At 39.5% G+C, this 27,936-nt stretch overlaps 1 protein-coding gene across 1 annotated transcript; it reads right to left on the reverse strand.

The window, feature by feature from the left end:
* Nucleotides 1-1,025: 1,025 nt before the first annotated feature.
* On the reverse strand, nucleotides 1,026-27,882 carry LOC104512282 (programmed cell death 6-interacting protein-like; the record flags this gene model as incomplete). The annotated part of the gene is given in 18 exon segments (XM_010155203.1): nucleotides 1,026-1,691; nucleotides 3,558-3,769; nucleotides 4,143-4,275; nucleotides 7,020-7,088; nucleotides 7,090-7,106; nucleotides 8,068-8,202; nucleotides 9,543-9,791; nucleotides 10,551-10,720; nucleotides 11,518-11,629; nucleotides 12,026-12,203; nucleotides 12,909-13,032; nucleotides 13,782-14,004; nucleotides 16,152-16,283; nucleotides 18,771-18,871; nucleotides 21,939-22,092; nucleotides 22,671-22,798; nucleotides 25,850-25,919; nucleotides 27,828-27,882. Coding segments are annotated over 18 exon segments (2,431 nt in total), but the record flags the coding sequence as incomplete, so codon positions are not given.
* Nucleotides 27,883-27,936: the final 54 nt, after the last annotated feature.

Here is a 27,936-nt window from a genome sequence, read left to right on the forward strand (position 1 = left end):
CTCAGATGGATGCATATGCTGCTTTCTTTATGAGGAAGAAGATACAAGATCCAGTGAGGTTTCCACCCAGATGCTACAATAACTGGCACCCCCTCTACACCCCTACATTAAAATATACCTCGATATTTTCATCAGGCACTTAAATAGGAAAACAAAGCAGTAACATTCAACAGGAGTACTGCGACAGCTATTCTGTAAGGCCAGACTATCTTGTATGAAGCACTCAGGCAATTAACTGTCCCACAGAACCAAGTCAGTCACGTCAAGGGCTAAGGGAATGGAGAGTCCCTCACTGGACAGTCACGTTCAAAAACAGCAACAAAAAAAGAGACTCAAAGAGGGTTAGCAAATATTTGGTAAAAGCCATTAACCACAAACTTATATTCTTCAGTATCTAATGCAAAATGTAGTGCAAGGTTATTAATCCCTTGAGGAGATGGATCCAAAAGTAAACATTCAATGTGCTTTAATTTACAGAGTACTATTTTTTTTCCCCCCTACAAACACACAAAAAATTAAAAATGTTTCTCCACTGATAACAAGCTCCCTGAGGGAATACATTAATTCTTTTAAGGGAAAAAAACCAATCATCCAAAAACATCATCAGAAAAGCTCCAACAATCAATCGTCACCCTATTTTGAGCCACAACACATTGCTGATCAACACTTCTTTGGAAAACGTGGGTTAGACCAGCCAGCTGCTGGTCCTGTAAGAGGGACCCTGATCTCCCTTCTTTTAAGTAACATTCTGGAGATGAGACTAACCAGTCTTCTCGAACAGTCATGAACCCACTTTGGTCCAATATGCTTCAAAGCCATAGGAATATTCTACCTCCAAGGCTTTACCTACCAACAGTTAAGTGGTTAATTATCGACTCTGTCACAAAAATACAGAATCAAAGGAAAGAGGTGGCTATTCAGGCATAAGGCTGAACACTTGAGAAGTCATGTTACACAACTCAAGGGACAAATGAAACAACCTGCAGACACACAAACCACATTGTTACGGTAATGAGAATAGCGAGTGTTTAAACCATTCTGAAGTAATTTATTGGTTTTGCTGATGATTTACAAGGCCTTGATTATTAGACAAAATAGCGTATTTTAACTAAACTCATAAAATACAAACCAATGGAGTATAGAAGGAAACGCTCTATGGTTCCGTAGGATATATCACACCCAGTGCACGCACCGCGTCATTTTTCTCATCCGAACCCATGTGTTACTTAGCGGGTTTTTGCAAAGAAATCTTTTGGTCTAGCCAACGCGTAGTGTACAGTTTCAGACCACTGAATTAGGCTCTAATTCTGGCATTAGTCTACAGTCTAAACCACTGCAGCAGATCTTTCAAAGTGTTTAGTGTAATCAAAAACCGATCGAGACATCTTTGAGCAGTTAACAATAAACAGGAGTTATAGACTGCATACGGTTCAGTATGGTACACTAACCGAAGCGAAAGTTTTAGTATGCTTATTGCCAATTTCTCGCAAATTTTAACAAGCAGAACTTCTTTGCAGATACATTATTGCTGAGGGTAATAAGGCTGTTGAGGAAAAGGGTATCCAGGTTGCTGAGGTGCGGGATACGGTGCTTGTCCAGGGTTTTGAAACACAGGCGAGGGTGCATATGGCAGATTATACTGACCATACATGTATGGATTATAGCCCATTGGCATCGGCATCTGGCAATACCTGTGTGGGGGAGGAAAAAGCAAAACATACTTCAGCTGTAGAACACCTGATGACGTTAATTTGCAAACAGCAACTCATTAATGGATACAGAAAGGCACACAATCACCACAAATGCTTTCATTTTCCTTCCTGTGCAGCAGAAAGCGTGGTAACTTTCAAGTATCAAACACGTATCATGTTTGCATGGCAAGATTTTGGTAGCAGGGGGGCTACAGGGGTGGCTCCTGTCAGAAGCTGTTAGAAGCTTCCCCCCTGTGCCAACAGAGCCAATGCCAGCCGGCTCCAAGACAGACCCACCGCTGGCCAAGGCTGTGCCTACCGGCAACAGTGCTAGCACCCCTGGGATAATGTGTTTGAGAAGGGGGAAAAATTAGCTGCACAACACCAACAGCAGTCAGAAGAGTGAGAATACGTGAGAGGAACAACCCTGCAGACACCAAGGTCAGTGGAGAAGGAGGAGGAGGAGCCGCCCCAGGCACCGGAGCAGAGATTCCTTGGCAGCCCGTGGGGCAGCCCGGCCGCCCTGGGTGAGCCGGGCTGTTCCCTGCAGCCACGGAGGGTCACGGGGGAGCAGAGACCCACCTGCAGCCCAGGGAGGACCCCACACCAGAGCAGGGGGATGCCCGAAGGAGGCTGGGACCCCACGGGCAGACTGTGCTGGAGCAGGCTCCTGGCAGGACCTGCAGCCCCATGGAGAGAGGAGCCCAGGCTGGAGCAGGTTTGCTGGCAGGGCTTGTGACGCTGCGGGGGACCCAGGCTGGAGCAGGCTGCTCCTGAAGGACTGCACCCCACAGAAGGGACCCAAGCTGGAGCAGTTTGTGAAGGACTGCTGCCTGTGGGAAGGACTCAGGATGGACAGGTTGGTGGAGAACTGCCTTCCATGGGAGGGACCCCACTCTGGAGCAGGGGCAGAGTGTGAGGAGTCCTCCCTCTGAGGAGGAAAGAGCAGCAGAGACAGCGTGTGATGGAATGACCACAATCCCCATTCCCTGTCCCCCTGCACCACTGGAAGGGAGGAGGTAGAGAAATTAGGAGCAAAGCTGAGCCCAGGAAGAAGGGAGAGTTGGGGGAAAGTGTTAGAAGGTTTAGTTTTTATTTCTCATTATCCTAATCTGATTTGATCAGTGATAAATTAATTTTCCCCAAGTCAAGTTGTTTTTTCTGGTGACCACCATCGGTGAGTGATCCCTCCCTGTCCTTATCTGGATCCACAAGCCTTTCTTGATACTTTTTGTCCCCTGCCCAGCTGAGGAGAGTAACAAAGCACCTTTGGTGGGCACCTGGCTTCCAGCCACAGTCAACCCACCACAACATTAGAAAAAATTACAATTATGTTTAATATAATTTGTACCTATTTTAACATTTGCTGAGCCTGCTACTGAAAGGAAGAGAGCAGTTGCCTTCAATTCCTCGTGATGACTCCAGAAAGATGGAAAAAAGCATCAGGAGGAAGCACACTACTCAACTGGATTTTTTTCCTGTATTCTGCATCATCTTTAGCAAGATACCAATATTTGAAAAAGAGATATGCCACAACTTTGGAGATAAACACCACCAACCGATTATGCAAGGGCTGGCAGTAGTCCACAAACCACCGTTAAGGAACTGCAGTCTTAGGTCTCTTCTCCTTTAAAAAAGTCAAACTACAAAAACATAAAATGAACTCCCCACAAATGCTACTAGCAAATGATACCAACAAGCGTTAAAACCAGATTAAAACAAAACAAAAAAAAAATCATCTTGCCTCAAACACTAAACACATCTTCCATGGTCTCAATAACTAATTTTCAAATGTCATATGCAACAAACAAGTGCTTTTTAGATAACAGGGTAAGGAAGAACTGCTTAAGTACTCCCATAGCTTACCCTGGGTAACCTGGATACGTCGGGTAAGGAGGTCCCTGTGCCTGTGAAGGTGGAGGATTTGCTGCAGGTGCACTGGCTCCTGGAGCAGGAGCAGGAGCAGCAGCAGCAGCAGGAGCTGCAGCTGCTCCAGGGGGTGCTGATGCAGAAGAGGAACTGCTTGCTGCAGAAATCACCGGTGGCGGTGGCCGTGCTGGTGGCTGTGGCTTAGTTCCCTAAAACAAGAGAAAGTTAATTAAGCTGGAGCTTCTTTCTGGAAGTCTTGAAATCAAAAGCTGTGGTTATAGGATTAGTTAATTTTTTTCTTTTTCCATTTTAAACGGAAATTCCATATTTACTCTACACAGATAATTAGGCAGAGCATCTAAAAAGCAATAAGCTTTCCATTTTAAATCTACAAATTATGAACAAAAGGTACATCATACATCTCTCTGCAAAGTCTTTGGACTTTGCCCTCTATTTCACTCAACGCATTTCCAAATAACACCACTACATGAGGGAGTTCTATACACAAATTACAGATCAGCTTGGAGTTCCAAAATACAGACCTTCTATTTTCAACCCACTAATTCTGTAACATAAACTTACCACCATGGTTCTGGGTGCTGGAGTAGGAGCTGATGATGCAGCAGGCTTAGTCCCCCCAGCTGATGTGGTCTGATACGTAGGCAGAGGAATAGAGGGAGCACTGGGTTCCCTAGCAATGCTTTGCTGCAAGTCTCTATTAGAAACAAACAAGCAAACACACAGCTTAGTTTAAGGATTGTTACACACTTCAGCAAGCTAAGCTAAGAAGATGAAACAAGACTAAATCTAGTAAGGCATGAGCACTGAGCTAGCTCAAACTAAATTTGGAGTCCACATCCCTTCCACAGAAACAATCCTCCACCCGACCCTCTGATTAACCAATGCAATTCTTTTCTAATAATGGCTTTATGTTCCAACTCAATACTGGGTACAGATCACTGAACTAGCCAGAAGTTTTCAGATCAGAAATTATAGAATAGTCAGAACACTTAGCAAGTTGGAAGCTTTCCTGAGGACCTAAGGAAACCTCAAAGCCATGGAAAAGCGTAAATTTCCGTAATTTTGACATGTAAACGGAATCTCAAATAGGTAAGCAAAGCAATGGCACGTTGCTTCTAGATTGCCCTAAATTAAGTAATATTGCATGCAAATACCATACATCTAACAGAACTTTAAAAAAAAAAAAAAAGAAGAAGAGTCTGCTAGACAGTCTGCATTACCATTTATATGTAGGTAAGCATAACTATCAAAAAAACACTGGCAAAAATCTGAATGGTTCAGCACATGAGCTTTCAAGTTCTCTGTTACCTCTACAGGTATTTGTTGGAATTACCCTTTGGTAAGATACCTCAGTATCTTACTTTGGTGTCATATTGTACAAGCTGCCATTGAACAGCATAACTTTACAGTCAGCTTGCCATGAAAACTCCAAGGAAGCAGTTTTAAGCTACATATTCAGGGGACCATAGTGCATTTCTCATGTAAGGATTCAATATTTGAGATTGGGTAGATTCTTCAGAGAGACTTTAGGAAGCATTTAAAATTCCAGGTCAGTTTTGCATAGAAACGATAGGTGAGCAATATGTAACAGCTAGAACTTGATACCTGGCATTGTGCAACAGAAGACAGGGGAGTCTGACAAAGGTAAACAGCCTAGTTAGCAGCAAACTACAGGCTCCTATTATACAGCATGCAAAGGTGAGCTCCAAAGAAGGAGAGCAGAGCTTGCAACTTTTGCAGAAACTTGGTAGAACACACGAGAGAAACAAAAACTCAAAAAAACCTGTCCTTGCAGTTGCCCCTGCAGCTTTTTACTGCAGGGGTATGATGGCAAAAAAGCTGGAAATACTGTCTTGGTGCTCTGTTACAGGTGTGTATGTATATCTCAAACTGTTTCTTGCAGACTGTGGAGGAACTATTCAACACTATTACACTGACAAACATGAAACAACATCTCAGAACACGACATAAGGGATGGAAGGAACCATTTTCTTCTTAAAGTTACGCTGCAAAGACCAATGGCTTACAGGACAGTTGTACCGTTGAGAGTGAAGTATATTTTGACCACAAAGCGATCAAACACATGGAATGTGAAGTTGTTCTTAATGGTGTGAAAACACCATTAAAGCTGATCCTCCAAAGGGCTGTCACTGGGGAGGGGAATAGCTCTAGTTCTAAATGAGAAACCATCCAAACTGTTGTTTTCACTAAGTGAAGATGCAGCTCACAGTCGGCGGGCAGGCAGAGGGAAGGGGCAAACCACACATTTTACTCGCTCAAACCGTGGGTTGGGCACACTGCGTTCTGTAGACATACACTACAAATATGCCAGATGTGATCATCGCCCCTAACCTTGACAGGGCGTCATGCCAGTGAGCAGTTAACACACGAAGCAGTGAAAGATACGATGGCAAGGTTCAGCTGCATGTTACACCAACACTAAATCTACAGCTTACGCGCTGAACGTTATTAGAGATGTGAGATACTCAGACTCAAGCCTCGGTTAAGGCAGCCTACAGCTTCCAAATTGCATGAACGCAGTAACTAAGAATTAATTGACAAGCACAATGCCCAACTGAAAGAACAGTTCTGCAAAGGATGAAGTTAGGAAAGGTAAAGTTTGAGGGCTGAGCATCCCGTTCACAGTATGGTACATGCACAGAACAGCTGTTGTTTCACCAACTGATGCTTCAGTAACAACTATCCCTTTTTATAAAAGGCTCCATGTTTTCTAAAGAATACCAATACAAAGGCAAGCCTTTTCAGCTACACTTTTCTCTTCAGAGGACAGCCTAAAAATTACATGTGAAGCATACTATACTAGCCTGATCACATGTAGGGGACAATGACAACACCAGACACTCCACATGGAGGACAAAACCTCCTTCTCTCCCTAGCAGTGTAGGCAACTCACATATCCAACCAATGATAACAATGGTATCAGACCAGATCAGACTAAGGAGCAGAGGTGAAATACCCACATTTTTCCCCCCATCACACTGGGCACATGGAAGGCAATCATACGCTGAAGCCTTTGTCTAATTTCTCCAACCAAAATGAGTGCAGCAGCAAGGTGCAGAAATCAGAGTTCCTCAAAGGATAAAATAAAATTATTAACAAGCACATGCCACGAAGAACAGAAAGTGACATCATGGTAAGATGAAACGGATCATGCTCAACTGTATATAGGAACAGCAGAGCAGACTTCAAAGTAGATTTTTCCGTTCATTTCTCCTATCGCTTTCCTAGTTTTTCAGGGGAGGGAAGAGTGGGTTATCATTAAAGGCAAAGAGGAGGTGGTAGTCTTAACGCACCTATTCTCCCTTTCTCATTTCATCAAGTACCATAATAAACACGTCCCCAGAAAATAATAAATAAAAATTTGGAATACATACTTAACAGTTTCTACAATGCTTAAACAAGACAGTGCAATCTTACTTGAGCAGCTCATCTCTTTCAGTCTTGCGAGCAAAGACAATGTCGCTGCATTTGTTTTGGAATTTCAGCAGTCAGCTCATTGTAGAACTAGTGAAGGAAAAAAATAACATGCTCAGTCAATACTTCCAGACTCCATACTAGCATATTTCTACATGTTGATCCAGTTATAGACACTGTATTATTACAGTGCCCAGAACTTGCCATTCCAGTAGTTTGCTAGGGCATTTTGTTCTGCTTTGCAGAAGGCAGCTGTTGTCCATCCCTGTAACATCACACAATTTTGTGGGGGTTTTTTAATATATATGTGTGTGTAAATATATAACTAGTTTAAGACAACTAGATAATGTATTAAAAATAGAACAAAACTAGTCACTTCTGGTGATAAACTATTTGTTAGAGGAAAATATTCTTTCTTTTTTTTTTTTTTCCCAGTCAGTTCCATGTGTTTCCTTTGTATAGACGTTTCAGCGTTTTGGCTTGTTTGTTTGGTTTTTTTTTTATTTTGGCTTGTTTGTTTGGGGTTTTTTTTCCCTTTCTCTAGTGAGCTATCAATAAACCAGCAAAAAGTACTTAATACAAAAGCAGTAAGACACCTTCCAGAAGCTCAGATCAAAAAAACCCAAGCTAAATAAAGCCCTCCTCATCTCTCCTCAAGTATGCAGTAGCAGTATAGACAACACAAATTTGGTAAGGTGATTAAATACCATGGGAGAATAGATGAAAGAATTCTGCAGATAAAATGGCTCAACTGGGTACTTCAGCATCAGTTACTCGGCTGTAATTAACAGCTACTCCTATTTTAACAACATTGTTATTCTAGCAATGCTCAGAAAAGCTTTCTTTTCAGATAGGTACAAAGAAGCATTTCACAGCTGTCAAAACAATCAAAATTTAAGCAACTTGCTTGTCCCCACTTCAGTAGTAAAATCCTCAAAAGTGTACCTCTCAACTGGCATGTCCGCAAAGCTTATTATTATTTTTTGATTCACGTCTCATTGTGTAAATACATTAAAAAATGGTTTTTGCAATCCCTTAAGTGTTACCATACCTTTGTGCCTTCTTTTAAATTAGCTACAAGTTCCACGAAGTTGTCATTTGCTACAGCTAAGTTCTTCAAAACTTCTTCTCTTAAATTAGATTCATTGTTTGATTGTTTCATCTTTGAAAAATCCTGATGTGCATTCTTAAAAGAAAGAAAAAACGAGCAGTGAAAATAATGCAAGACAGTTCCATAAAATATATTGTGGGGTTTTTTCCCCACTTACTCATTGTTTCCACCCCTTTTCCCAATACGTGCCTTTCCTTACCTTCCAGTCACACACTGTACTTCCCAGTACTTGCCGTCTGCCAAGTGCAGTGGCTGTTTCAGAGCTATACATACATTAATTCACTGGCAGTAGGTATCAGCTAATTATCTGTTCTGTTGAGGGCTGCCTTCAGCTAATTCTCAAGCTCATACTGCAGACTCCTTCAGATGTTATTCTAATTAGCATCTCTCCTATACCACCCTTCATTGATATTTATAAAAATACTAACTTTCAGTATGATTTTAGGAAGTGTTACCTCACATTTGGTTGCCATTGGCAAGCTATTAAAAGGACAGGGAAGTGGAAGACTTACAGAAGGATCACCCACATCTTATTTCTTTTGGGAGCATAAACAAACAAACAAACTTAAAAGGCTACTTCAGCTGCAAGAAGCATTCAAAAACTTTCATGTTTGAATGCCCTGGGGTTAAAGTAATATCCACCAAGATTTAAAAAGTATATTATGTTAACAGATACCTGAATATAAAATCCTTGATAAACATGAGCCATATGGTCATTTAGAAACTTTTTTCCCTTTTAGATAAATCTCTTATTCTTGCAACCCAAGTTGCAGTCAGAAGTGGCAAGTAATGTTGTGCACAAATAGGCCCCATCATTACTCAAGCCACCACTCACTTGTCCAAGCACTGACTTCCGCTTTTGCCAGATGTTTCAGGTACCTGTCTCTAGTCTTAGTGGAAAATTAAGGCTGAACTTACAAGTCAACTTCGGGAAATTCTCATTAATTTTTTACTTTGTGGAGCTTTGCACATACTGGCAGTCAAGCATATTGTAAAAAGCAATGAGGAATAAACCAAAGTGTACTTCACAGACTCAAAATGCCTTGTAGTAGACAGGAAGGACGGGTCTCCTGTTATGCCAGAAAGAATTATTAAGATGGGATAAAGGTAAAAAACAAAACAAACCCCAAAATTTCTTAGCACATCAGTTAAGCTTCTTTCAAGGGCAAAGCCATCTGCAGAATTGGGCCAAGAAAAGATCCTAGAGAATTTACACTGAAGCTCTGGGAGAGCCTGCTAAAAATTCACATTTCTTTCCAGTGAACACAAAACACACCCCTGTATTTTGCAGTGATCAGAGGAGTAAAGAAGCATCAACTGGCCTATGAGAATAACAAGGAAAACAGCAGAAAGCAAAGTGAGATTCTCTCACTGGTGAGGTAGAGGAGAGGAAGCAAAACATACAAAGTGTATACCTGAATGTTTTTGAGAAGTTCTTCCTGCTTTTTTAGGGATTCTTGCACTTTCTGAGTGTAACTCCCATAAATTCTGTCCAACTCAGTCACAGAGATAGCCTCCTCATTTATAGCACCATCCTGCGCAAGTGCAGTCAGGAATTTGCTTGTCATGTCAAAATTTACACTTTTCAGGTCATTTTCCAGCTGTTCTCTCTCCTTCTTGACTTCATCCAGATTGGCCAGCAAAGTTCTTAAGACATTAACAACCTAGGCAATAAAAATTATCAGAAGTCAGCCTGTTTAGAGGAATCATTGTGGCAGTATGCTCTATTACTTGTTTCCATCTTGCACTCCTCCTCACTGATGCTGGTAACACTACTGCATGAGTATTTGTTTATAAGTGTGTTTAAGATGACAAACAAGGACAAAACGCAACGAAGCGAAGACCTCCAAGCATTTCTCAAGCTGTATTCTCCTCTAAAGATTTGCTTTTACTAATAACACCGAATTACTACAAAGATTTTTAAATCATTCTTTTTTTTTTTTTTCTTTCCTTACACTGATTGGCTATTCTAAAAATGACAGTCAAAAACACCAGCTTCAAATCACTCCTATGAGAAAAAGAATCACATTGCTGTAGATGAGCCACAAACTTCTTGGAAAGCAAGTTGGTGTAATTGCGTAATACTTCAAAATACTAGGCCATGTCTTTTACAGCACCTAATTGTCCCAAGAACCTGAGCACTTCCACTCACCCACCCTACATAACCAAAACACTCATCAAGGATTGCTCCTTTTATAACAGGCAATCAGTCTTGCTGTCCACAGTGATCAAACTTGCTCACACTAAGCGTAACAAAATACAGACAGGCAGATTTTCAACAAAAAGACTTCTTTTCCAAATGTTAGTTACCTCCTGTCGCCACCCTGACAGAAACAAGAGCAGCTTCTACACCAACTCACACAAGTTTACTTTGTTAGACAAATAGCACCGCTACCCAAAAGAGAAAAATTTCAACGCCTTACCTCACTCCCTTGTAATGTTTTCGCTGGGTTGGCAGAAGGAATGGCTGCGTTGAGTTCCGACTCTGGCTTACAGAGAACCGCAATCGTGTCCCGGTGAGCCTGATAGCGCTCCTTCACTTGGCCATCCGCTTGCACAGCCTTATTCAAAATGTTATGGTAATTGCCTCCCTCTGGTGGTAGAAGGAAAGGGTGTGGATGTCATCCCAACACTCATTTTCCCCAGGCCTTGCCCCACAGCAGTTTTCATGCTTTTCAGGAAGCCTTCATACATTTTCATGAGCCTGCATAGGCTGATTAAGATTTTTATTTAAGCTTAAGCTCCTAAATAATGTTTTAAATAGTGCATAAGCTAGGCAGCTGTATTAATCCTCCAGAGAAACGTACAAAATGAAGGCTGTGCACGAATGAAGACGGTTGGTTTGAGCTACTCCCCGCGTTTAAACCCCTGCAACTTCGCCACGCTAAAGCGGTGGTGTCGGTCCCCCTTCAAAACAACCTGTATGAAGCACACGGAAAGCACGCTACAGCGATGGTCCTAAGCAGTTCTGACTAACTGCTGGAGGGGAAAAAACCCCAAAACAAAACACCACATCAAAGAGAACAGAACGCCTTGATGGGAAATCCAAACCAGAGAGATGGTAATACACAAACAAAGATACACAGAAGTATTTAAGCCGTAATTGCACGCAGATTCTTAGGAGGGCAGCCATTTCTCATCACATATGCTTTCTGAAACTTCAGCATGCAGCTGCATGCCAGGGTGCCACAGCAAATCTCTGCTCTCACACCATCTCTCAACGCCAAGTAACGGTGCAGGTGGCAAATAAGGATATTTTGGCATAACCTCTCCTAAACTGAAGCTTGTATCTTTACAAACAATATCAGGGCACTAAAAACTAATTTACATGGTGAGAACGGACATTTTGAGAGTAACCCCAGAATCCACAGCATGAAACTTGCACCTTACCTGCCCTTAAAGGCTTGTAGAGTTCATTGGATGGCGTTCTCTGCCAGCGTTCCTTGAATTTCGTTCGTAGGTCATTGTCTGTAGTTTCTTCTTCATCTAATAACCTCAGTGACTACAAGAGTAAAACGTTACATGCACTATAAGCCATTCTAAACATGAAATTGCTACAAAATATACAGCTAGGGTAGAAAATATATACAGAATGCTTACACATACTTTATAAATTTGATCTGGCAAATAACAGACAAAAGGCACAAATCACCCAAATTTCCTTAGAATGCCTTTTTTCCCCCCTCCCTTCTGACAATTTTAGAAACAAAATACTTGTGAGGGAACATCCACATGTGACAGCACAGGTTTTGTATGGACTAAGCACACAAACAGCATATTTTTAAATATTAAAGTTATAAGCAATTTGAATAATTGTACACTTTTTCTTTTGCCATTTAAAAAGTTCAGCGGTGGTGTTTTTAAAGAATGTTTTAGTGTTAGCAATTGCTGAGCTTACTTCATCTAAAATTTCTTTATTCCTTTGCAGCAGTTCAGGCAGATCTTTGATAAGCTGATCAACAGTCTGAATCCCTCCCTGTTCAATCACAGACTTAGACTTGTTCAAAATAGACTGAGGAACAGTATCACCAGACACATCTTCAATAGCAGCAGGAAGATTGAGGGAAGCCAACACACTGAAAAAGTCAACATGTTAAACAGCAGCTGGTTTGTAGTATTACACGAGCTTATCCTGAAAATAACAGTGCTATCCAAACAACCACACCATTAATTATGATGGAAACTGAGTAATACACCTGGACAGAAATTTCAAACTGAAAACTCTGAACGTATTCCCAGTGTACAATTCACCAAAAATATGTTTCAAAGCTCTTTAGAAGTTAAACAAATCCTAGTCTTTTAACGCTTCCAAAATATGGCAAACATTTTTACTGGTAACTATCTGGTAGATAAAGAACCAAGAGCCTCGAGTTACATCTTTCGGGTTGATATTGGGGTTTTTTATTAGTATTTACTTTAAAGAACAAAAATCTAAGGCAAAAATACCATGTATTGAGTCACTGGTACAATCAGGCTGACCACTGGAATATGAAACTCCTAGATTAATGGTATTGGAACTCTTTCTGAGCAAGTGTCAGACTCCTAAACAATGATGAAAGATTTAAGAAAATTAAATACTATTTGCTCTTAATACACTTTCAGTCTCAACATCTGCAGAAAAGTAATTCTAAATACCCCTGCTACGGCTTAACTTTGCCAGCGTACCCTACAGTAAGAAAAAACACTGCTGTAATCTGGATGCCTGCAGGCTGCAAGGCAACCAGCATTTATAGGCTGTTCCATAACTCCTCACCAGAAATTTAACAAGAAGCCATACTTACCCATTTGCCAGATTTGTGGCTTCTCTCATCTGGGCTATTAACCTGTTTACTAGATCTGCCTTTCTCTGGTTATAAACACTCACAGATTGCTGAACTTGCAACGGAACCATCTTCTCAAACAGGTCTGCAATTAAAGGAGTGTAAATTGCTCAAGCTGCACTGTGACACAAACATCTTCACAGCTCTTCCATACAGCTTGTGCTACAGAGACTGATGTAAACAGTTTAAGGTATTCTCCCCCACTCCCCAAGATGTCTTAAAAAAAAAAATTAATCTATTTCTACAGATCTTTAGATCAGATTTCAGTTTAAGACTGAAATGGAGTTAGAAATAACTTAAAGGCATTTAAAACAATTGTAGAACTACAAATCAGGTTTTCCTTAAATCTTCATTTCTAACCTCGCTTTATTATAAAATAAAGGAAGAAAAAGAGAAAGGGAAGAGAGGATCGTTTTTCAGGGCTCCCCTGTACAGCCAACAAACTGATTTTTTTCAGCTTTATGAAGTCCAGCTCCTAGATTAGTTGAGATTGTACAGTTTGATAACTTTCACCTGTATTAGTGTTCTTTCTGAAATTAAAGAGGTTGGTTTAATATAGAAAATACAGTTGCTGAGAAAATCTAAGAAAAATCTTTAAGAGAAAGGCACATTGCAGATCATGATTTTCAACTTGTGTCTTATTCTTCTGGTATTTTTATCATCAAGTAGCAGAACAACAAATTGGAGAAGACAAACAGCACTTTCCAAACACTGCTGTGCACGTAATACAAGTCAAAAGCAAACCTTTACTTTTCCACAGTACAAATGAACTTTGGTGGCCGTGTGTTTCACGGGACAACAATTACCCTTGTGCCCTCCACACACAGCACTTACCAGTGAATTTCTGACTGAGGGGAACAACAACTGGAGTAGACTTCACAAGACTGGCTTTTCCAATAGACTCCAGATCTTTCAGGTCAGGAACTCGGTCATGGTAAATGAAATCGTTGTCTTTTTTGGCAGCTGTCAGTGCCCGGTTGATTTTGTCAACCAGATCTTTAACATTTATATATTCATCATAACGAGATGCCACTGTTTTTACCAAGTCTGCTGCATGCTAAAAAAAAAATAAAATACGGTTCAAATTAAAATAATAACCTTTCTTTCCCCCCTTCATATATGCTTAGGAAAACAGATGACCTTCCCAGTTAGCCAACTAACTACTGCCAATGAATAAGATCAAAATTATCATTTCCTTATGAAAATTTTCCCCCCTCTTTTGTATCAAAGAGGAAAAGATAGATTTTGCTCATTAAATAGTTGGGGGGGACGGGACGGGGACGACACAGGACAGAGAAGAACTGAAAAAACAACAGTAAACAAGCTAGTATCTCACAACAGCCTCACTGTGACCCCCCAAAAATCTAGAAGCGATGACTTAGAAGCAGTAACACCTCAAATAACCAAACAAAGCCACCCTGTCATTTTCATGTTGGTTTTGCAAGTACTGCAAAGCATTTCTCAAACCTGGCTTGCTTGCTCACAGTCATAAGGGAAGAGTCCAGAGTCCTGCTTTTCATATCTGCAATAACACCCATCTAACCTTGATCTCGGAAGCTACAGAAATCATGTTGGAATCCTACTGCAAATTTAAGTAAAACACAAGGTCTGCTGTCTCCTCAGCCTATCTGGCTTTCCTGTATCCAATTTACCGCTGTTTCTGTCTGCTCAGCCTATTTGGCTTTCCTGTATCCAATTTACCGCAGAAGCAATGCAAGACAACACGACATCCTTTGATCACATCTGTTCAGTCCTGATCACATTTGTGTTGTGAATGTGTAGAAACAAAACATTAAGAACCAATGTCAGCGGAGGGTTAGATAAACTCACAACAATTCACAAGTCAAACTCCTCGGTACTGCGGAGTGCCACCTGAGCTACATGAGAAGTGAAGTGCATCTTAAGCTTGCTGGAATTTTTTGCCGTTTTCCACTCTGCCATAAATCACACAACAGTAGTTTTGGTTTGATACAACACTACAGTCTAACTAGCATTTGCCAGAAACAGGCAATGAGAGAAGAAACAGGAGTGTGCATGTATACTTTAATTTGGAAGAATTTACATTAATCTCACACACACACAATCCATCTTTATTCTAGCTTTTAGAAAGGGAAATAAAAAGAGAGTATCACTTTATAGCAACTGAATTTTTCAAAAACTCATCGAAAAGGATGCTAAACCTCTAGATTAGTTATGGAAGCAGTATTTTAGTAACTGTGGAGAACAAGGTTTAAGTTTCATCTTACTAAGTGTATTTAATAAGACGATGCAGAATTTGAACTTCTGACTACAGGCTGTTGATGAAAGGGTGCTAAAATAAGTAATAATGGAGTATTACTCCTCAGGCTTCACTTCAGAAAAAAAAAACAAACCACCCCAACTTAAACTACCCAGCAGGAAGAGGATAATTCCTCTAACACAACATGAAGAAAAATCCTGAGCACAAGCTAATTTACTATACAAGTTAAGAATGATAGTAAATTTGATACAGCCAGACCTGTCAAGGGTGAGCACTAAAAATAACATCGATATTCTATTACAGCAGAGTCCTGGAAAAGGAGATCTGCTAGGCAGATTTGAAACTCAAGAATAAACAACAGACACATCTATCACCCAGTGATGTCCTGATACACCAGCTTGCAATTAGAAGTTGATACAGGTGCTTCATTGTCATACAAGCATGTAAAAACCCATTTCGAGCTCTGTCCTGCACCAAGTCAACAAATGCATAATGGTAACTTTCAAAGTGTCAACATAGAGTCTTATACAGTCTTCTCAACTCCCCTGCCTAACAGTAAACAGATATTGCACACGGATCCTACAGAAATCAGTCAAAGCAGCATGCCTTTTTATTTTTTTTTCCCCAAGGACCAGGGCACTTGAGGAAAGTAGTTATTTTTAGCCATTTTTTCCCTATTGTACTTAAAACATGAGAAGACCTTACTTATTACAACATCTATATCAGAGTCCCTCAGAAACCAGATATAGAGACAAAAAACTATAAAGGCTAAAAATAGAAGTGGTTTTATGTTTTTCAAAAATTATTTTGATTTCATTTGATTCATGTGATAAAACAGGCTCTTCAATTTCTGAATAAGTTTCATTCTTAGTTATCTGACTTTTAAAACTCTGTGTTAGCTTTTCAGGATTTAAAGTTCTCCCATACCTTTCAGAGAAGGAAAAAAAAAAAAAAATATCACTCACCTGTAACCTCCCAATTTCTTCACCAAATTTCTTCTGCTGCTTTGCCAGGATAGATTGATGATATTCTGCATTGGCCTGCATAATGCAGTGCTTTGCAGCCAGAACTGGAAACACCTCCTGGAAATAAAAATACTGACCAGGGGAAAGTCCAACCACATTAACCACCACAGACAACATGGGATGCAGGAAGAAAAAGGAAGAAGAAAAGGAAATTAGAATCACCCAATTAATGGTTTAGATAGGTTAAAACATTAGAGGTAAATGTCAGAGACCACATGACTTTGCATGGATTGAACCCTTTCTTTTTTTAATCTGTTGTTGCAAAATTCTTAGCGTCCATTATTTTAGATGATCTACAATTTAAATTCAAGCCATGAAGTCGCAACATTTACTTGAAAGATTAGAAATGCATGCATGTATTAGAAAGGAGAGCTGCAAGAACATACCCAATGTCTCCAAGAAAAAGCCAAGACAAAGTGTTCTTAGAAGAAGGGGGGAGGCGGGAAAACAGGCCTTTTGGTTTTGGCTGGTTTTTTGGGTTTTAATTTAACAAAGCAATTACACTTCAAACAGCAACAGGTCTATCAAGAAAGTAATTCTACAATTATTAAAGCAAAGAACAAATGAAAGGACTGGTAACTATTGATAGGGAAAGCAATTTAAAAGTCATTTTTATATAAACGGACCTATCTTTGTAGGAGTACCAACCAAGACATGAAGAAAACAGTATGCTGCACCCCACAGCAGAAGCATGGTCTTTGATAAAGGATTTGGCCTAAGTGTTTTATTACTTATATCAAGGAGCACTGGAAAACCAGACGATTTTTTAAAAGATCCCAGTACATACATGCAACCTGCTTTTTCACATCTGTGCAAATGCGGGCCCCGCAAGAAATGAGGGGGTGAGGAGAGTAAATTTGGAAGACGAAGCTGTCTGGGAAGCCTTGCAACTACAGTCTGACACAGCAAGTCAACTTCTATTTCACCCTCCTAAACATGTAACTGTTCTCAGAGCTGGTATTACCTTGTGTAAACCTTAGCAATAAGCAAACCTTATTATGTTCTTTCAAATAATCGACAGATGACTTTGCACCTGGAACAGGGAGCATATCTATGCCTCAGAAAGGTCCCCAATAAGAAAAGACAAAGCAATGCCTTGATTATATCTCACTGTCTCTCAGAAACCAATCAGAAACATAATACCGAAGTGAGAAATTGGCCCAAATTGTGAAACGACACAGAACGCATGAGAGGAAAAATGTGCATACATAAAAGAATCTATCAAGTTGCAGGCAAGCAAGGTATCAATTTAACTTTTTTAAAAAACACCATTTTTTCAAAAATATATAGAAAAAGCCACTGACTGCCCTACAAAGGTATTTCTGTAATTTACTGCTTAAGAATAAAAATGCATACTTCAATACAGTAGCTCTTACCCATATAGTTCCTACCATTACCAAGATTCTGTTCTGCATTAGAAACCGGGGGGTTGGGGGGAACATTACTTGTTTGGGGTTTTTTTCCCCAGAATGAAAGAAAGTGCTTTTAGCAAATACTTTGGCAATTACTTGACATAGATTGCATATTAATTTACAGGACCAAGCACCAACCACTTTCACTTATCACTGGTAAAAATACTTTCATTAAATTTTATAGTGTATTTTTAGTAAATCTAGTGCATTCCACATTTTATTGGTAAAAAGAAAGGCTACTTCAAGCTAGAATAGCTATTTTAGAGTTTTGAAACTACTCATGAATCAAAAATAACTGCAAATTAGCAACAAGGGATCTTTCCCAGGGACATCCACAACAAACACACTATGGAAGACAATCTCCTATTAGCTAGATATAAATTCCAAGAGTCCAACAATAGACAAAGTAAATCTTATCCAACTTTTAAATTTATAACGCCGCACAGGTTTTCTACTGCATTACAATTTGAACATAACTGATCCATTTGGTACACTGAAAACCTGCTCATTTTTAAAGTACTTGTTATACAGTATATATTCAAAGAGAATGAAAAAAGATCCTTCTGCATCTCCCAAAACCCACATCACTCAAATGAACAGTCAAGACTAAACTGAGATCATTTACAAGTATGAAGGTTGTTTTGGAGTGGAGAAAGAGAAGAAGGCAGGCAGAAGGACAGAGGACACACACTGACTTCCAGTCATGTTTTTCATTGCAGTACCACTGTATTCATGCTGTCAACATGAGAGCAAATTTCAGATGAAAACATTGAGACTAGAAGCCAATTAAACCCCATTAGAAAGTGTTAGTTTGAAAAACAGATTTAGTAAGCCATTAAGTACTAAGAAGGCATCCCTAAATGCTATCATAAACAGCCCAAGTTCACTTTAAATGAAATGCGTTGGAAATAAATATATTGCATGTAATACAATTTTACTTACTTAAAAAAATACACAACACCACATTATCTTTTGCCTCAGATTCTTCACTGGTTTTCAAATTACAGGTTTATTTCCCTTAAATGTAGCAATATGTCACCTTTTCTTAAGGATATATTTTAAGTGTATTTCATCAAGTAGACTGTAAACAGTAACAGTTATTCACAGTAACAGCAGATCCCAGATTATTTCCATAAAAGTTACTAACCTTGGGCAAAGTATCTTTATACTGACATTGTTTGTAAGCGTCACCATAGTAATCTGCAGCTTGATTAGCTAGTTTAGCTATGATACCATCTTTCATTTTATCTGGGGAGAGGAAGAGAAAAAACAAAGAATCAGTTTTTACAAGTGAACAGGTAAACTGCTTCCTCTTCAAAGAGCAACAACTGCATTCTAAGGGTAGAGCTTTACATTATAGCTCAAAGGTGGCATCCCATTCTTCTCATGACATCCAGCAGCAGTTTCCAGACTTTCTGTTTCAGTCATGACGCTGAAGCTTCAGTCAGTTGTACGAGAAATCTTTAGGCAGCTGCTGGCATTTAAGCAGGATTAAGAGTGATGTTTTACCTCAGACCAATGGCAAGCTGCCAATAAAACCCACCTCTGGCAGCTTGTTCCCAGCCCTTCCTTGTGCCAGCACAAGCATTTGTGCAGCCACAGTCAAAGAACTGAGCTGAAACTGAGTTAGCAAAAAATAGTTAGCTTTCAGCAAGATCTGTTCTCTAACCCAACTCCATGTCAGCACTCTCAAAACTTCGCCAAAGTGCAACACAACAGAACGGTCTGCTCCTTTCCACGGCAGTCCACACCACTGTTAGCTTACAGTGTGTATAGAAACACCATTCCTAGGCATAAATAACCACAGTTTCTCCAAGTGATACCCCACTATTCCATTGAAGAGCTGCACATGCCTAGCAGCAATGCTATTCGTCGCCTCATGTCCTCACCCTGTTCCTGTAGCCAAAAGTCTTAAAATAGGAACATGCCGCATCCATCTTTCATCTCTTTTCATGATCACCTCTGGCCTGCACCAGCAATTCAGCCTTCAAAGAGAAGGCAGGCAGGCAACGCAAACACTGCCCAGCCACGCTAAACAGCTGCCCCAACCAACACGTGTCCTCCCTGCACTGCCAGATTGAGTGGCATGAGGGAGGGTACGGGGAGATTAGGAAGTCTGCAGAGTATGCTTAATTGCCAAAGTTAAATCAAAAGACTTCCCAAGTGGGCTGCTCATCCCAGAATATTCACACATATATCTACCACACTTCAGGCATGAGCTATGATGCAGTCTCTTTACCCTCTATGAGGTAAATGCATTTAAGGATCTTTTCACTGTGGAACAGCATTTAGATGGAGAAAAAGGAGCTTATGAGATCTAGCAACTAACTTCTTTGCTAGAGTGTTTCTGCCCAGTGCACTAAATATTTAATAAAAGCAAAACAAATGAAATCTAAACAGACTGCCCTTCTATCCCCACGTAGTGGGTGGTAGTTGCACCTTCCCTCACAGAGCTTGAGCGAAAAAGGAAGAATACTGCCATTTCAACTACATTTCCATTAACAAAGGAAATGTTAGAGGAGACTCATTTGTCCATGCAGATGGTTCAGAATAGATCTTTCACCATCAGAAGCTTTAGTTTTTACTCACACATCTCTCAAATATTGTAGCTACAGCGCAAGTCCTGAGACGGCATGGCTAACATACGCAGACTTAGACACTTGAAACCTTAAGAACGGCTCGGAAGTTAAAGAACTGATCTGTAGCTATCCAGCAGAGTTAGATTTGACCGACCAATTTAGTTTTTGCCAAACACCTCTGCTTGCTTTCAACTTGTGAATAAACTCAGTTCTATCAGAAACACCATTATCAGCTGGTAAGCTGATAAATGGATTGTCTCACACCACAGAAAAAAATCCAGAAAATTTCAAGTAATGTAAACAGTCAATGCAGCAAGAAGTTAAATTTGAGTTTTGAAATCAAACTTTGAAGTATTTCCACTTGAAAAATAGGTTTCTTAAGTTAATCATGTTGTCAAATGTGATTCTTCAGAAAATGCTTTTCCTGCCAAGGAAAAGAATCCCACGCCTGGCGAAATCTACAGCCTACACAGTCAGATGACTATTTGCCTTTTAAACACTGGCAGACTTGCTGTTTTGGGAGCACTCACAAAAATCACCAGTTCACTGGACACACGTGGGGTTTGGATCAGCCTTGCTTTCGTCTCTTTCACATTTTCTGGATAAGCAAAAATCAAGAAGGTGACAGAAAGGTCTGTTTCTCATGCAAAATGAGGTACTCGTCTGCTCCTGCTCTGAAGAAAAGTTTCAGGCATTCGTTAAACAAGCTCATTTCAAAGCATTGTGCAAATAGCCAGAAACTAAAACACTACCACCAGCATGGTAAGTAACAAACATAAATTATCAGTTGGCTGAAGGACAGTAGCTTCTTGCTGACATTCTCCTAAAGGCAGTAAAGGCTCCAAGAATTCTCAGGGATCTTCCCTGTGAAGCGAAGAAACATCTCAAGATAACCCGTCTGCCACCACTGTATTCCAAACAACATGGGGAGAGAGAGCAGTTGGTGGGTAATCACGTGACTACTATGTCCAAAGTTCCACTTTTAGGTATCTATAATTCCTACATGCACAACTTCCTGTAAATACAGACAGAAGAGCAGAATAGCAAAGAGTAAGAGATCTTGTACTGAAGACAGTACTGTTCCACGGGATGAGTCTTTGAAACATATGGCTTTCAGTAGTTGTATTAAAATATACAGCCTCTGAATCAGTATTTCACGAACCGCCTTTTACAGTTAGGGACATAATTCTTTATTCTACCTGCAGAGTATCACTTTCCAACATGAGTATCCTCAAGCTTGGTCGAAGACTTCCTCTGTTAAAATTAGGAGCCATCAAACAGAATGTTTCCCCTAAACACAGTGAAATTTCCTTTGATTCCCCGCACAAGCCATTTCTTTCTAAATACTCATGTAATCATTCCCCAGAGAGAGGAGGAAGGGAGTAGTGGCAATACCCCCGTGCGCCACTTCTAGTACTCTCAGTTCTTTTAGACAATGTCTTTTGTTCTCAAAAGGCAAAAGGAAAAAAATAAAAGCTAACAAAATCCTTTGTAGAGGTGAAAATTAATGGGTTTAGACATAAACAGAAAGGAAAGGCAAATGAGAACTGCATCGACAAATTCTTAAATGGCATCTGTAGTTTGTGTTTAATGACTGGGGGCGGGGGGTTGGGTAAGACACAGACACAACACTTCTGAAAGGCCCTTTACAAGCTCTTAATAACTTAAAACACTTGTAAATTTTTGTGGAAGTCATAATGAGCATATAAATATACAAGCCAAAAGTTAAGATTTACCTCTCGTAGCTTTCAAAAAAAAGACTTCTTGGGCTTGAGCCAACATAATAAGACTGAGAGTTCCAGCTGTGTCTGGAGAGATGTCCACTGTAGGTTCTCGATTCAAAGCTGACAAAACAGTGTCTTTAATGTGCTGGAAAGCACCACTCGCAAACTAAGAAAAATAAAATAAATGTATTACCATTCATGTCTCCAAAGTATTTTTTTTCCTAAAAATTATATAAAGCATACAACAAATTAAAAAAAAAACTAGAGCTTTTTTGCTATACGGTCTCCTGTTTATTGTTTAGCCACTAAAAACAATTCCTTGTGACTTCTCATTCTTGAAAACGCTTATACCGAGACATTTATCAAGACACCTTTAAGTAAAGGTATATTGCCTACACCTAATGGCATAAGAACAGGGAATTTTAATGTATTCCACAAAGAAGAAAGAGATTATTACTTGTTAAAACTAAAATTATTACATTTTAAGCTAAAGGTTATTAGTTCCCGACACACTTGAGGGAAGGGGTGTGGGGAACTGTATGGAATTAAACCCTTCAAAGTTGGTAAATAAATACGATCCAAGACCAGGTACTTAAGACAATCCACCCTGGCAATTAAGAGAGGGGAAAACGTGTATATGCGTTTATGAATGTGTATATACATCTCGAAAATTGAGAGACACTTATTTGATGTTCTAAGATCAGCAATCTTGAATTCCTAAGCATAAGCAGAGAGCCTCTGTACCTGATAGTGCTTAGCTGCAGCTTTTAGTCCTTCATCATTATCCAGATTCTGTTCTGCTGCAATCTGGCTTGCCAAGGCTCCACAGTTGAACAAAACACAGGTCTTCTCATACCCCAAACTTGCCAGAGCTGCAATCAAGACAGACAGTTACTCATATTGTTAAGAAAATAAACTTCAGTACCCTAGCATCCTACAGATGAGTCCAACACTATTAATATCTGTACTTAGGGATATCAGTAGTTTCAAGAAAAAAAAAACACCACACAACCAAAACCAACCACCAATCACAATGAACTTTTCAAGTCGAAGTAATCTGCATTCTGAAAGTTTTACATAGCCTAATTTAGTAATTCCACAAAAAAAAAAAAAAATTCACCTCTGAAAGCTATTGTTTCAGGCTGAAAACACCAACAAACATCTCAGATACACATGTACTGAAACAGCTAAGGATTTACTTAAAACTTGTGCTCACTAGACAGCAGTGGGTGGCCTGTCCAGACTCAACTCCTGTAGTACTTCACAGTCCCTGAGGATGGAGCCCACACTTCTAGAAACAGTAATACCTGAGCAGGAACCATTTTGAGTCTATTAATTGCTTCCAAAAGGTTATTGGGCATATGCAAGTGCTAGAAAAACCTAAAGACTTCAGATATTCGTTTCCTGTTATTGTTAAAAACTGTCTAGACCCTCCTCTTGGAGAATACAGAAATCTCGACGAGTAAATTGTCAATTTCACAAATCCAGGTACAACTCCTAAGTTATCCTTAGAACATGGAGGTGCTAAAGAAGCACAGTTGTCACTGACATCCAGCCTCCTTATACAGCCACATCTTTATGTAACACATTTCTGAAGTTTGTATGTTAGTGGTCCCTGACCTGCACTAAGTTTTCAGACAAGCAGCCACAAATCTGACATGGCAGTTTTCCCATTCTGTTTGCCCAAGTGAAAAGTGAGTTACAGTCACTGTATTTCACCAAGATAATAGCCATCTAATCTAGACCATCTCTCTTCTGCAGTTTATTTTCCAGAATTTTTCTAAAAAGACCTTGTACAACTTACACAGCCGTGAAAAGACTAAAACAAACACAAGAAAGGAAAAAAGGCTTTAAAGTTTCTGAAGTGTGAAATTACTTCATATGCAGAATTACTTTATACTGTGGACTGTGTCTCAAGTATGATTAACCACCATGAGAACAGCTGTTTAGTGATATAGACTGTCCTCAGACTCATCCGTTTGTGGGTCTACCTATTACCTTAAGACAAAGTATTTCAGACTACATGCCATGCCGTGAACTAGGTCGCTTCCCAAGCAGCCACAGTATCTGTCAGCCACTCCTGTGATACAGACTTGGGATTCAGGGGAAGATGGGAGGAAAACAGTTTGCCACCACAGTGAGAGCCAGAACTCTCTAGTCCCATCGCTGCATCTTGGTCCCATGAACGTCAAAGGAGTTTTACATTGAATTTCCATCTGGAGATAGGATCACCTCCTCTTACAAGTCCACAGAAATTGTTCCCTCAATATCTGGAACCTTTGCTTTACTCTGAGAAACCCCACTGCTAATTCTGATCTGAAATAAAGAGATACACACATGCTGTAGCTGATCTGGATAACCTGCGATATAGCAGCGTAAAGGTATACTAAAAGACTCCTTTTGTTACTTTCTTTCCACTAAGATCTACTTCAAAGTTTCAAAATAAAATACTCAGTTGCTTCTTAACTGAGCATTACTCACATCTCAGTCAAGAATTTCTTTGATATTTCACAGTCTGCTGCATAAATCTCTGGCCATCTGCCTCACAGATTTAGACTACTGTATAATTTACCTGCAGACAAGCAAGCGTTCTCAGGCTGCTGTGACATCACATTTATTCAAATTCCCAGGGTAATCATCAACATTATGACTACTGATCCTTTTTCTCACAATAATTAAAATAAAATCAACTCTGGCGATTCAGATTATGCTTAAACCATAATGAAATATTCTGAACTTTACTATGAAAGAGGTTCATCATGAAATGCTAGTCCCCAAGAAGACAGAACCAACCAAATTCTGAGAAAAAACACAGCATCTTCAGAAAAGCTTCCAATTATCCAGAAGGACTTCTTAAAACAATTAGAAACTAAAGTAAGGAAAGGTGTGCACCACCTGCTTACACATAGGAGTGCAGTGTTTGGTTACACATAAAGCTCACACAAGCACAACTTTTAGCAGGTGTATTCAGAACACAGAAAACTGCAAAGATTTTCAGTAGTTGCTAACAGAGAACTACTTATAGGACACAAATACTTAAAAAAAAAAAAAAGAGAACAAGTAGTTTAACATTTTTTCAGGCTTTGTCTGGAGCTTCAAAATTGCAATGGTCATCTTGCAATGCTAGCCGTGAAGAACACTTGATACAAACTGAAACACTAAAAAAATCGTGACGCGAGTGAACAGTTTGTCACTTAAGAGGACTTGGTCTTTGTTTCTCTACTGGCAGGTGTTCCAAATCCATTTCATGATCCTAATTTGCAGTGTAGAACTGTCCCAGTTTGACTAAAACAAACCATATACTCAAACTCCTTACATTTGCAGGCAACAAATTCTTTTTTTTTTTTCCTTTCAAAGTGTTCAAATTTACATGAAAATACTTAAAAAATGAGTGATAGGAGAATCATTTCATGGCACGGGCAGATTCTTCTATTCTTCTGAAATAAATGTAACATTAGACTAGGTTACTGAAGCCAGCTACTATCATGCCCCTTCTTCTGGAGGGGACTCACTCACACAACACATCTCAAGAGGATCTTCTTCAGTGAGAACAGTAAGAGCTAGCTTACAAAAAAAACACCTACCACTGAAACTTAATGTTAACTTGAATAATTTTGATTAATGTCAGTTAGGGTTGCTCCCAGAAAAAGTCTGAGGGGCAGACAGCACAACTACTGTCTGACTGCACATCTATTTGTGCTGCCAGAAAACAAATACTAATTCGCAGTTTTATAGAACTTCTTTGCATGGTGCCCCCAGTTATTCATCACCAATGCTTAAGTGATTCTTCTGTTACCAACACAGTTGAACTCATTTGAAAGCCAGGTGGAGAACACTAGCAAGACTGTTAACAACCCCGCTATATAAAAATATTCTCGAAATGTAGTATCATTAATACTTGCACTATTGGTACATTCACATACCCAATTTGGCAGATCCTCCAAAAAGCGATCCTTTATCAAAAGCATCTTTCCATGTAAATGTTACACAGACCTGAAAGTTGTGAAAAAGAAAGATCTTTATCTCTAAAATTAAATACGAAATCTTCATAAGATATCCTAAATTCACATATTTATCCTTTTATATTCTAATTCTCAAACACATTTAATTCATTTGTAACATTACAAACATTCTGGAAAATCACTCAGGAAAATATCGAGTTATTTTAAGAAGTTTCCTTTTACCTTTTTTCCTTCCTATTACTTTGCCCAAAAGCATACAAGACACAAATTCTCAAAATAATCTTTCAGCTCTGCTCATATTCTGAGTAACAGATAAATTTATTTCCAAAACAAGATATTCCTCTCCCAAGAAGTCAGGTGAAGTCACAGCTAAAGGAAACCACCCCACCAGGCAGTTTCCACTGTTACAAGTCATTAGCATATTTGGAACTGGTTTTTAATAACAAAATTCACTCATTTTTATGAGTTAAATCAATAGCAGCATTATCAGGAAATGCACTCAGGAAAGAGAATGCAGGTTAAAACAGTGTGGTTTATATTACCCTTTCAGCATGTATTTCATACACAATGCAAACACTTCACAGAATCTGCTTTGGAGTTCCACGATTTTATTCCTTATTCAGCTGATCAACCTAGCTGTAAGGCAACTGGTATCAGACCAGAAAAGATAGCAAAATCCCTCATTTTAAAGAGGTCATGGAAAATAACTTAACAAAGGGCACAGTACTGTTTGATAACGTGTTTTCCTCTAGCAGCAATGCTAGTTCAGGAAGTTCTGCTCCCTAGCTGTTCATTGCTGCTTCCACTGATGACTACTGCCCTTGGATGGAACAATTTGCAGGTGTGCAGAACTTGCTCCTGACGTTTTCCAGTTTTCCATGTTTCAGGGTTTGCGGATCATCATATCAAATCATTTGCATGCTAAAAGCCAAAGCACAGTTCTTGGCTACAAGCAAACACAGCCACACAGAAAACTCGAATCAGTTTGAGCTGCATTAGAACTATTCCCTTACCTGTAAACTATAAGCCTGAAAGAAACCTTTTCTTTTATAGCCATAACATGGCCGTTTAAATATGATTTGGTCAGAACAGAAATGGAAATTCTGTCCTACTGGTAAACACATCCAAAGAAAATCTACATCTTTTCCCACCAAAACAGAGAAACCTAAAGATCTATTCCAGTCTACACCTGAGGAAGACTTTAATAGGCAGGAGTTAGGCTGAACTCCTTAGAGACAGGATTCTAAAGAAATATGGCAGGGAAAAAAAACCCGTCATAAACACCACGTCTACATTAAACTCATGTAATTTGTAGATACAGAGGAAGAAATAAAGTGGTAAACTCTTAAGTGGACTTACTCTGCTAGCTGTCGTGAATGAAACACCTGTTCTACTTCAAAAACAAAAGATCATATTCCATCCATTACTAAAGGTTTTCCCATAGCAATTATATTGTAAAAAGCCTTTATAACATAGTACGAAATAGACTTCTTGGAAAAAGGAGAGCTGAAGAAGAAACAGCAGCTAGCTGTTGTGAATGAAACACCTACTTCAAAAACAAAAGATCATATTCCATCCATTACTAAAGGTTTTCCCATAGCAATTATATTGTAAAAAGCCTTTATAACATAGTACGAAATAGACTTCTTGGAAAAAGGAGAGCTGAAGAAGAAACAGCACAGCACAACTCTTTCTAACCTAGACCACCGTGACCACTAGCCAAACTCAAAATATTTCTAATCCATAAAACGGTGATTATGGACACTGGAGGTGAAGTTTCAGTAGAGACTATATGTGAACACTGACTAGAAAATAAACGAGATTAGGAAAATAAGGTTCAAAGGGATTAAGTGCCCCACCTGACAGAACTACTGTTTAGCAGAAGTCATACGTAGTCAGTGCCATGATTCAGTTTAACGATTTGGTAAAGTCATCTTACCTGATTTTCAGAGAATGGAAACTTTGGTTCAATTGAACACAGCTGATCATAGTATCTACAAAAAAAAAAAGCAGAAACAGCTATTAGATATAGCAAGTCAAGAATTTTG

Source organism: Eurypyga helias, unplaced genomic scaffold (assembly GCF_000690775.1).
Source record: "Eurypyga helias isolate BGI_N326 unplaced genomic scaffold, ASM69077v1 scaffold1687, whole genome shotgun sequence".
Taxonomy (NCBI): Eukaryota; Metazoa; Chordata; class Aves; order Eurypygiformes; family Eurypygidae; genus Eurypyga; species Eurypyga helias.